We start from the raw sequence: 12,704 nt of genomic DNA, 5'->3' as shown, positions 1-12,704 counted from the left end.
TAAAGCCATTCGAATGGAAGAGAAGAAATAATAAGCATGCATATGTATATGTATATGTATATGCATATGTATATGTATATGTATATGCATATGTATATGTATGTGTATATGCATATGTATATGTATATGCATATGTATATATGGAATATGTTATGAATGTATGGGGTTAGTAAATATTTACAAATGTTTAATAATGAATTGCTATAAATAAGCAAAGTAATGCAATTTAATTATATGATGGATGTTGAAAAATAAAATTTGACTCCTCGTATTCAGTGGAAGAGGAATAAAAAAATACAAAACATAGATATATATTGAAATAGAATATAAATAAAACAATGAGAGTTAGTAAGAAAATATAGAGATGTAGTTATACTATAAATAAATAATTTATTATTAATCATATAAGTATAGAAAAACAAAAAATAGAATCATGTATTATTATAAAATGTTTGCGGTAGATGTGCATATTTTTTTCATGGAGTTTATCATAAGTACCATAATTAAAAAATATGCAATTATATAAGTAATACTATATGCATGATATGAAGATGTATTGCTTAGATACATAGGTTCTATACATATAGAGAAATAAAAATATATTTATAAACAAGCAATGAAAGATTATACTTGCTTAATATATGACATAGAATATATAACATTATCTAATTCAATAACAATTGAACAGTTAATTTATGCAATACAGTATTTACTTACAATTTAAACGTAAAAAATATAATAAAAATAAAATAAAAACAACATACATATATATATTATGTATTAATAAGGATGTATTATATATATGATTACTACAGTTGATGAATTATATAATATATAAAATAAAATAAATAAAATAATAAGTAAGAATGATGGAATGGTTTTCTAAAATGAAAAATAGAATTACTCATGTATATTGATATATTTAATTAATGTTATCTCCATTTTTTTTCAAACATTTTTTTCAAATATTTATAATGAAAGAAAAAAAATATATAGTATTTAATATAAAGAGAAATAATAATAATATAAATCGTCAACCGCAAATGATGTTCATTTATTATTAGAACAGTTTGACTTATAAAAATATATATATATTGGTGTAGTTATATAATTATTAGAATTTTTAATAAATATAATAACTATTCTGGAATATTTAATTCCTATAAATAAATATAATATATTTTATAGCCTTTACAAGTAATAATTTTTTTAATAATTGTTTTGTTTTATATATATAGTATTATAAATTTACTTTATGTATAGAAATTAATACGTAAAAAAATATACCATCTTCTGCTGCAAGCATATGAAAATATAGTATGCTTATTTTATCAAGGCGAAATTTATAAATATGCACTACTTCCTTTTTGGGGTTTGCTTATTTTATTGCAACACAGTTGCGCACACGATCTTATATATATTATTATAAAAAAAGATTGTATTTTTAATATATATATTTTTTTTAACAATTTTGTTTGCATGCTAAAATATACATACAAAAAAAAGAGTTGGTATTTTTTTTTCAAAATTTTAGATAAATAATATGTGTGCTTATTAAAAACGTCTTATAGAAAAAATATATAGCAAATTCAAAAAAATAAAAAATAATGAAAAAAATAAAAAAATAAATAATATTCTAAAATTATATAAAGTATGATATACTATTTCTTATAAATATTATAATCTCTTTTTATAATATATTTTTTTTAAAATGTTTTTTTAAAAAAATTCAAGAATATTTTTATTTTTGTTTTGCATGCAACGATTTATATATTTTTGTGTATACGGGTTTAATTTTATATTTTTTTTGTAAGGTGCTTAAATATATTCTGAACATGTTTATTGACTATACAATTATTTGTTCTATCATATTTATGGTTGTCAGAGTTACTCAAACCTTTGGTTCTTACCCCTACATATAAGTAAACCGATACAACTTTGTATTTATTTAGATATATACAATGTTGTATAGTAATGGTTGTAAATATAATGAACAAACAAAAAATTATATAACTTTTTAATATATTAAAGCGGTTAATATGTTAGTAGAAATTGTCAAATAAATTGGGCCAAATGTTGTAAACTGGTAGCATATCAATATATAAAAAAAATTGACATAATTATGCATACCTTATTTTTTGTTGTAAAGTATGACATATATAATTTTTTTTTTCAATATAAAAGTTGTAAGGTTAAGAATATAAAGCCACTTACTACCGTCACAAATATTGATCAACAATATAACCCACTACCATTTAGCATTACTCGATAAATTGAATATACCAAAAGTATAAATAAAATTTAATATTAGAAAAAGGGAATATAATCCCCTTATTTTATTTATTAGGACACTATAATTGTTTTGTTTTGTTTATTATTTTAGAAAAAATAAATATATACTACTATTGTTAATTTATATTTTGGTAGAACAGTTCATGAAAAAAAATACGTTCCTCATAAAAATTATTATTACATTTTTATTTATTAATATGGTTTGAAATCAGGTTAGTTTTATTAATTTTTTGTAATTTTTTTTTATAAATCTTTTTAGTGTGCGCAAACTCGAACTCGGCTAAGCAATTTCGCATGCCTTATCAAAAAAAAAAAAAATCATAAATTTTCGACGTCTTTAATTTTGTGCACATATATTAGAGGGCTATCCATATATACATTTTAAGATTAAGCATAAATGCAAAAAGACAAACAGTACATCATATGGATGTATATATGGTTTTAAAAAAGTTTTATATTAGGGTTTATAAATCGATTGTTAAATAATGGGTGACAACAAATTCGTGTTATGTATGAATTTTTTTAACTACTAACTTGAACAATACAAAGTAGTAATTTATAAAAATAGGAATATCTATGATTTATTAAAATGATTAGCAAGTCTTTTGATATTTTCACTTTCCTCAGTCCATGTTTTTTTTCTGCATTAGCAAGTATAAACATGCATGAAAATATAATATATATGTCAATTAAAAATTTGAAATTTTTTATAATAAATTTTATGTTTATTTATTTTTTACCTGTAAGACATTCTGGTTTTGGGTATATTTGTTTTTTCTGGGTTGCTTGAAAAATTGGGTGACGTATTTTCTCCTCCCTCCCCCAGCCAATGTCTTTTAAATGATGGCTCATATCCGCTACAAATAAGTAGAAGCACATCCATATATGTATATATATATATATATATATTGTGTGTCTGAAATGGGACTTGTTTTATTTAATATACTAAAGTGCATTACATAACGGGGCATTCCTTACCTTTGAATTATAGAATTTCTAGCGATTTCGCTCAAATCTACTGTAGTTAATCTCCAAATATGCTTCAAAAGGAAAAACAAATATATGAATGTACATATATATGCACCCGAATCTATGATATGTTTGTAAAAAAGTATACGTATCTATTTCTTAGCATAAAATTCTTACTGCACAAACAGAATATTCTTCCAGCAATGGCTCACTAGTAAAATGAAACATCAGTGGATCATCAGTCGATAATGATACATTCAATCCAACCTTAAAAAAACGCTTAAATGGGTTTTTCTCTATAAAAAATGTGAGGAAAATGAAAGAAATTGTAATAAGTCTAGCTAAGCTTATCTAAATGAGCATAATGAAAATCATATACTAAATAGTAGACAATTTTGGGAAACTGTTTTTTTTTTTTTTTTTTTTTCAAAGAATTATTTTCTTACCTATAGATAAAAATAGGGCATTATTGGATAAAGGGGACATGGCTAATCCTATCTGTTTTAAATAATATAAATATAAAAGAACAGGTGATTTTCTTAAAGCGATTCCATGATTTATTCTGTCAGCTAGTAAAAACATAGATGCTAAATGACTGATGTTTCCGATTTCTCCACAATGGGGTCTAAAAAGGAAAGGAAATATTTATAGATGTAGGATATACATTGTTATATATATAGAGAGAGTTAGAAGAAAAATAGGAATATACCGAAAAGTCAAGGGTCTCAATTTTCGAGCAATAAGAAAATCATTCAATGCTCTTATATTAGCATGCATATAATATGCATAATATGAATATGGGGGATTATTTTCACTAGTATATTTATCAGGAGTTGGAAGAACACCACCTTTTAATGTATATTTTGAAACGATTGATTCATCATCTACACTATCCCATCCAACTATTTGTTGTAAGAATAAAAAGATTTCTTTATTTTGTTCAGGATTTTTTATAGCTTCAAAACAAGGTTCAAATATATTTGATAAAAAATTTTGAAAAGAATTTATTAATTTTCTTTTTTTATAAATATGATATAATCTAGGTATTTGAATTATCCAACGTACTCTAACACTTGTTAGATTATTATTTAGAACCCATTTAGCTAGCTTGGTCCATTCATTTTTGTCTTTACCATAAATAGATATACGCCATTCAACATGTTGATATTTTGATTTTTCTAAAATATTTATTTCTTGTTTTGTAATTTCTGCTAAATATTTACCTTCTATATAATTATCAGTCTTTAAAAATATATCTCTTAATAGTCTCTGTCCAAATGGATTATATTTTTCATTAAACAGATCAAACCTATGAAAACAATTTCCTAATGCATGAACATCTAAATTATCAACTGTTGCTTGATGGGCAGAAAATTTTAGTTCATTATCAAATAATTCTTTTAATTTTATTTTTTTTCCATTTTCATTTATATATACTATTGTATCAGGTTCTGTATTATATTTTTCTCTTATAAATCTTAATAATGATTTTTGTTGCATACATGCTGAATGATGTACATGTGCATCTACTTTTCTTATGTTGTAAAAATCTCGATGTTTTATATTTGCAGTTTCTTTTAATTCTAAAGGCCCATTAAACATTATGTGAAAATCAAATTTTTGTTCTAAATATTTTAATCTATGATAACAAAAACTTTTACATGCTGGGTCGTGAGCTATTGTCATTATTTCTTGAATTGCTTCTAAATATTCTTCTGTTGTTTTTATTTCATTATGCCCTTTTATCTTATTACTTTCATTGCATTCTTCCGCCGCTGTAAAAAAAAAAATATTATTTAATTAGTCTGGAAATGCCCTGATTAGGTCGGTATAGGAAGATCATATAATATGGCTAGACAAACTAGCTATATTTGAAAAAGTGTAACATTTATATATAATGCTTTCTCATAAAATACAAAGTGACGAAGTAGTACTTTGCGGTCCAACGTCGGAGTCGGGGTCCCAGTGGACAAAGAAAATTCCATCCACACAATTTATAAAGGCGTTACATTTTTTTAAAATTACAGCATTTTTTAGATCATATAAAGGTTCCGAAGATTTTAAATGATGAATGTCTTTTTTTTTATCTTCTTCAGACAATGTATTACTTCTGACAAGTGTCGTATCAATGTCAGGATATTCCTTCATAAATATATCTCGTAAATTACATATTTTCAATAATTTCTATAAATAAGTTTTTATGAATATAAAAATGTGTGTTTCATAGTTGTTTGAACATGCACAAAATAGCTTAATTTAAAAATTGTAGTATATGGGGGAGGGAACAGTTTTAATTTTTTTTTGATTTATACCTTAGCAACTTCAGACTCTTCTGGAGATACAATTCCAGTAGAAGATAAAGTAAAACTAAATTTGTTTGGACTTTTTAAATCGACAGAATAACTGTCAACTAATTGTGTTTCATCATATTTAATACTTCCACGTGTAGACTCAATTATTTTTTCATGAAAAAGGCTCCATTGTTCTTTGTGGCTATTTGTATAATTCGGCATATTGCCTTCATCTTTTTGATCATTCATTATTTTGATTTGTTTATGAGTATACAAAATTTTTTAAAGACATGTAAGCATATATATTTATTATCAATTGAATGATCATCGATTTGGTTGTTCGTATCGAGTGATAATCTTTGCCGTTTCTTATGTTGTGTGTAATATTAAAAAAGAGTATAAAGGTGCAATAGGATATTTCGAAAAGTATGTACTATATAATATTTATTATTTATGGAAAAGCAAATATTAGACAATGAAGTAGTATTACATATATATATGTGTCTTTTTTTAATATATATGCATGCTACCCACTATCAATTTCCTATTTTATTTTTTATGGTTACATATTGTTGTATATGAATAGTCTATATTTATATAATAAGAAAATATAAATATTTTTCATCTTTCATTTTTTTTCAATTTATAGTTTACTTATATATTAAGTATCTTTTTGTAATTAAAATTTTATATAAAACCATATTTTTTTTCATATAATTTATACACCGTAAGCAGAATGGAAAATAAAACATATGCAGTGTGCAATATATATTTTACTAATCGAGTAAAATATACGATACAAGCAAAATTTTAAATACTTAAACATGTGTAGCAAACTTGATATGAAGTTGAAGACTTAGATCGGCATATAAAAAAAATATAAAAATATTCATATAATATATATATACATACATATGCATATGTATGCCTAACACAATGTAATAATTTTATATGCATTTTTGCAGTTAGCCATTTTCATTTTTTAAAAGATTGTACATAAAATTAATAAAAAAAAAAAAAGCTAAATAAGTTGTAAAAAATTATTGCACACATTACAACCAAAGTATACAAAGAATAAGTAAAAAGGTAAACAGAAAAATACAGTCAAAATACAGTTAAAAATATAGTTAACAAAATGGAAATAATAAAACATACATATATAGCATATTCTTTGAACTAATATAAAATAGTTTTCCCATTTAATTTAAAATATTGTATTTGGATATTTAGCTAGAAATTGCAATATTTTTTTTTTTTTTTTTTTTTTTTTTATCGCTAGAATTAAGAGAATAATGTTGTACATACGTACAAGAGAAAATACATATATTTGTATAGAACATTTGATTTGATATTATGTTCTTTTATTTTATTGATGTTAATTTTTTGTCCTATATATATAAATAAAGAAATAGATTTTCCTTATTTTGTATTGCTTATAAAGAAAACATGGTTATATTCCATATATTGTATAAAAGAAAAGCCAACAAAATATCAAATGTGTGTGTATACAAATATATGTTCAATTAATTATATAGCTATATACATATTTTGTCAATTAATTTTTAATTAAGAAATTAAATATATTTTTTAGTTTATAATAATTAGGAAATATTTATGTAAAAATTATTTACCTACTACTTAAGATAGGCATGTCCATATTCCCATTTTGGGAATGTATGGTTGCATAGTATAATATTATACTATTTTAATAAAAAAAAAAAATTAAATTTGGATAATATGTATATATACATTTTTATTATAAAAAGACATATATGAATTGTAATGGTGATTTATTTAAAATTGCATTTATTGTAGAATTCAAAAATGTTTCAATTTTATTGTCACTATTTATGTAAATATATGTGTATATTATTAAGTTTTTAATTTAAAAATTGTTAATATTTTTCCTAAAATTGAATTGCAAAAAATATATTAAATGGCTTAAGATGAAATAAGAATGCATGCTTATTATGTTTTACGTTATTTTTTTCGTTCATACATTTTTATTTATAGTCATGTGAAAGCGTATAGTATATGCTTAATTTATATCCTAGTGTAAGCTCGTAGTTTATATACATATACATACCTTTTATGGACATTTGAAGAGAATGCATTTTCACCAAAGTATGATAATATTTTCTCATTATTTCCAAAGCTTTATGAATACCTCTTTTAAGTGTCAAATAAATCATAGACAAATATACAAAGAATTCAAATTCCTTTTATATTTTTTTAAATTTTTTTTTTGATTTGCTATACTTTCTAAATGGTCATGTGTAAATATAATCAAAAGCATTTACACAAAATGAGACTAATCCCATAATTTCAAAATAAAATCACTACATTTTATTATATTGCGAAGCATTATTTTATTTAATATATCCATGATATTTGCACTAATTCACCAAATTACAATATAATAAGAGGGTGGACATATATTTATGTGTAGCACAAATAAAAATAAGAAACATAAAGAAAAAATATATATTGTATGAGAATAAGCAAAAAATTCAAATAAAAAAAAATCGCGAATATCCCGCAAAATAATCAATAAAATGTAAAACATGCGAAAAAAAAATGAATTATGAGGATCTAAAACAATTTATTATTTATGCATAGTAGTAAAATATTTCTTATTAATTTTTTTTCCCGGGACTTTGTATTTTCCTCGTTTAGTATTGTATAAATAAAAAAAATTAAGAGAATTTTTTTTAACACATTTTTATTTTGGGGGTAATTAAAAAAATCATAATTTTTCAAATGGCACATATATGCTTTAGAATATGAATGTCATAGCTAGCACATGTATATAAGTACATATTTAAGAATACAAATTAATTTCGTTTATCTCAGTTTTTCTATTTTGAAAGTTTATTAAAAAGTGGCTATATTTTGTTCATTTTTTTTATTTTCTTCATTCATATATAAGAGAATTCATATGAAATATATGATTACACAATAATAATATGCACATACACACGAATATTTTCACAAAGTAACAAGGAAAGGATAAAAGGCTACATTTCTTTATGTTTAAATGGCACACAAAAGATAATATATGTGTGTGTACATATTTTTAGAAAAAAAAAATGACGGATGTAATAGCTGAAAAAAATAAAAGTTATGATATAAGTAATACATACGAACCTAAATATCCCGAAGAAAATGAAGCCAATGAAAATACCAAAGTTGATATAACACATGAAAAATATATAATATGGAGAAGAAATACCCCATTTTTATATAGTTCCCTTTTAAAGCATAAATTAGATTGGCCTTCGTTAACTGTTGAATTTATAGGGGTTGAGAATTCTTTTAAATCAAAAACCGGATATTTTACTAATAAAATATTATTAGGTACACACACATCCAATCAAGATTCGGAATATGTATATATAGGTGAAACAAAATCTCCATTATATTCAGCTAAAGAAGATGTATTACAATATGAAAATTATACTGGGTTTATAAATAATAAAAAAAAAAAAAGAGGTCATCCATTACCGTCTTTTGAAATTAAAGCAAAATTATTACATCCAGGAGAAGTTATAAGAGCAACACATTTACCAAATAATTCTTTTTTTATTGTTACACAAACTTATAATGGAAATATATTATTATTTGATTATACAAAGCATCCTTCTTTCCCTTCCGATATAGCTACCTGCTACCCACAAATGATATTAAAAGGGCATGGAAGTGAAGGTAGTGGGTTATGTTGGAATATAAATAAAATATATGATAACAATATCGGGGATAGTAAGAATGCAAAGAATAACATAAAAGACAATGAAAATGATACTGAAAACACAAATGATGAAAGTTTTGGTGAAATAAATACAAGTAATTTACTATTAGCTTCATGTGCTTCAGATGGAAATATATGTCTTTGGGATATTAATAAGGGAACAAAAAGTAATGAAGTTCCCAGAACATATGGAATAAATAAAGTAGGAAAAGGTGCAGATTATAATATAAAAATATATGAAAATACTCCGACTTTAAGCCCTTTATGTACATGGATAAATAAAAATGAAGAAACAACATTAAATGATATTTTTTTTCATTCAAAATTTAATAATATTCTTGGTGTATGTGATGATAATGGGTATATGAGTATATATGATATAAGAAAAAAAAATTTTTTTACAAGACCAGAAATTAGTTATAAAGATCATGATCAGCCAATGAATACTTTTTCATTTGATAATTTTTCTGAATATATTTTTGCTAGTGGATATAGTGACGGTTTAATATCTATTTGGGATATGAGATACAATAAAGAATCATTACTTAAAATTGATTATCACACACAAAGTATTAACAGAATTAAATTTTGCCTGATGCAGTCAGGTATTTTTGGAACATGTTCAGATGACGGAACTGCGTGTATTTGGGACATGTCCAGAAATTCAGAAAGTTATGAGCAAATAAAAAAATTAGAAGATGATATTTATAACAACCCTAAAAAAATCCCTAAGCAATTATTGTTTGTACATGGGGGTCATATTGGAAGTGTATATGACATGTCTTGGGCAAACACCACCACATTACTCGCCGCTACAGTTGGTGTTGACAATTCTTTGCAAGTATGGAATATGAATGAACAGTTCATGTTTCAGTGAAAAAAACTAGCCAAAATTTAAAAAATTATAATATAGCTAGCTAAAAAAAAAATTAATAAAATAAACAATCTTGTGCACACTTATGTGAAAATATAAGGAATTGTCATTAGAAGAGAAAATAAGTATGTATATATATATATATATTTATAAATGAAAATGCCAAAGATAAGCTTTAATTGATGGTCATCAAAAAACATGCAATTAGAAATTTTAACTAGCATTAAAGCGGTTATTTATTTTGCAGTTATTTTTATAGCATTTGATTTTTATTTTTTGAGGAAGGGAATAAAGACAAAGATATATTACATTTTTAATTTTTAAAAAACATTATTAAGCATGGTACTTTTCTTTTCTAGCTTAGACACACAGATTTGTGTAAATATTTATATACGTGTGTACGTATGATTATATGTTCCTTTACCTTTTTCCAAATAAACATAAACATTACTTATATATATATGCATACGTACATTTTTATAATATCTCTTGATATATTAATTTAAATAATAAAAATGATCTTTTATATGCATGTTTCATATTTTATTTATTTTGTAAATCATAATTTTTTCGCTTTCAACCCGAAGAATATTCATAATGCCATATTTTATGTTATAGACAAATATATATTATTTATATATTGTTCTTTCATCATTATTTTATTACTTAATATTTTTTTGTTAAAGCAAAAATAAAATACTTTATTAATTTAAAAATTTTTTTATCATTCGTAATAACGATATTGTTAAGTAATATATTTTTTTTTTTAACTCTCTTTTTCCTTTTTACAATTTCAATTATAAGAATACCCTTAGTAGACATGCATATATGAATATGTATTGGAAGAATATCTTTGTATTTTTATGTATTATATAATTAAAAAAAAAGGAAAAATATAATATGCACATTCAAATATTTTAATGTAATATAAAAAATATAATAAGCATTGTTTTTAAGATTTTTTTTTTCTCATAATTCTTATTTAATTTTGTTGAAGGAGAGAGTTTATTGAATAAGATTTAGATAGGGTCTCGATTTATTGAATTTTTTTGTTATATGAATAAGCATACATATAGTGTGTGTGCATATGCCTATAGCATATGTATATAGGAATATATTTTTTCTTATTTTCAAAATTTTATAATATTTATTAAAATGACGGGAAATGATGATACAGAAAATATAAAAGAGAATGATAATGTAGAATATAATAAACCTGAATCTCATAAAGATTTTTGGAAATCATTTGGATTAGATAATAAAGCTGGAAAATTACTTTATAATTTATATGGGGAAAGTTGTAAAATTAGTCCAGGGCTAATAGGGTCTAAAAAAACTGTTAAAAAAAAAAAAGAAGACGAAGAAAATTCGGATGAGGAAGAAAATGTTCCTAAATATAAAATTAGTTACCCCTCTTTTAAAAGTTAAATCATAAATAATTATAAAATAGAAAGATGTTTGCTTAAAATTATTTGTAATATGGAGTAAATATAATAGGTTGTGTTGAAATGTGCTATATGGTCTTCGTTTTATTTTTTTATTTTTTTTTAGAAAAAGTTGAAAAGGAATATGAAGTTGATAAAATACCACATAGAAAGCCATTATCCAAAATTTTAGAGGAGACAAAAAATTATGAAGCCTTAAAAGATTTACCAATATATATTGGAAAAAATAAAAACGAAGAAAAAAAAAAACTAAGTGAAGCATTCCTTGAACAGAAATGTATGGTTGTACCACCGAGGTGTGCACCTATTGTTTTAACCGAAGAGGAAAGGAAAATAATAATAAATGAAGCAAGAAAGCATTTTTCTGAATTAGGGAATACTAGCACAAAAGAAGAGAAAATAATTGAGTCTCTTAAAAATCATAAAATTGAATTGACAACGGAATTAAACGAAAAAATAAATGAATATAAAAGTATAATTTTAAATGAACAGAAAAAAAATAATGCATGCACAAATGTTAGTAATGAAAATTTGGAGGATGTAAAAATGCAACTCCAAAATGAAATTGATCAATGCAGATTGAATATTAAAAAAGTAAATGATATTTTAAATTCGATATAGTTATTAAATTAACTTTGTTTTATATAATACTCCATACTTATTTATGTATATTTAGTTGCATGCACACACAAATTATAGAGAGAGATCTATATAACTCTTTTTTTTTTTAAAGTTAAAAATTTATTATTTATTTAAAAGGGGAATGAAATTAAGGATAGTAATACAATGAATTATTTAATAACGGATTTATAATTTTAGGTGTATAGATATTTTTTTTCAAATAATTTTACAGAATATCTTTATATTTTAATTTTCATATTTCTATTTATGTAACAATTTTTTCGTTCTAGCATGGTGCTCATTAAATTTAAGAATATTTAAACTCCTATTATGGATATATAAGATATATGAATTATGTTTTTGATAGTAAAAGTTCACTGATTTTGAAAGCATTTCCTATTTCCATATTAGTTAGTATATATACATATTATATACTTGTGTGTGTGTAAAAAAAAAAAATAAAA

At 23.2% G+C, this 12,704-nt stretch overlaps 3 protein-coding genes across 3 annotated transcripts; 2 read left to right on the top strand and 1 right to left on the bottom strand.

Annotated features, from left to right (window-relative positions):
• Nucleotides 1-2,866: 2,866 nt before the first annotated feature.
• On the bottom strand, nucleotides 2,867-5,801 carry PVVCY_1304710 (AMP deaminase, putative; the record flags this gene model as incomplete). The annotated part of the gene is made up of 8 exons (XM_008624146.1): nucleotides 2,867-2,933; nucleotides 3,033-3,149; nucleotides 3,271-3,332; nucleotides 3,439-3,557; nucleotides 3,708-3,886; nucleotides 3,971-5,036; nucleotides 5,196-5,445; nucleotides 5,574-5,801. 8 exons carry the CDS (start codon nucleotides 5,799-5,801, stop codon nucleotides 2,867-2,869), a joined length of 2,088 nt encoding a protein of 695 aa, XP_008622368.1.
• A 2,840-nt stretch (nucleotides 5,802-8,641) lies between these two features.
• Nucleotides 8,642-10,177, top strand: PVVCY_1304700 (chromatin assembly factor 1 subunit, putative; the record flags this gene model as incomplete). Its single annotated transcript, XM_008624145.1, has 1 exon — nucleotides 8,642-10,177. One exon carries the CDS (start codon nucleotides 8,642-8,644, stop codon nucleotides 10,175-10,177), a length of 1,536 nt encoding a protein of 511 aa, XP_008622367.1.
• A 1,152-nt stretch (nucleotides 10,178-11,329) lies between these two features.
• PVVCY_1304690 (conserved Plasmodium protein, unknown function) lies at nucleotides 11,330-12,240 on the top strand (the record flags this gene model as incomplete). Its single annotated transcript, XM_008624144.1, has 2 exons — nucleotides 11,330-11,597; nucleotides 11,726-12,240. 2 exons carry the CDS (start codon nucleotides 11,330-11,332, stop codon nucleotides 12,238-12,240), a joined length of 783 nt encoding a protein of 260 aa, XP_008622366.1.
• Between the last annotated feature and the right edge of the window lie 464 nt (nucleotides 12,241-12,704).

This window comes from Plasmodium vinckei (assembly GCF_900681995.1).
Source record: "Plasmodium vinckei vinckei genome assembly, chromosome: PVVCY_13".
Taxonomy (NCBI): domain Eukaryota; phylum Apicomplexa; class Aconoidasida; order Haemosporida; family Plasmodiidae; genus Plasmodium; species Plasmodium vinckei.
This window is presented reverse-complemented; position numbering and strand designations above follow the sequence as displayed.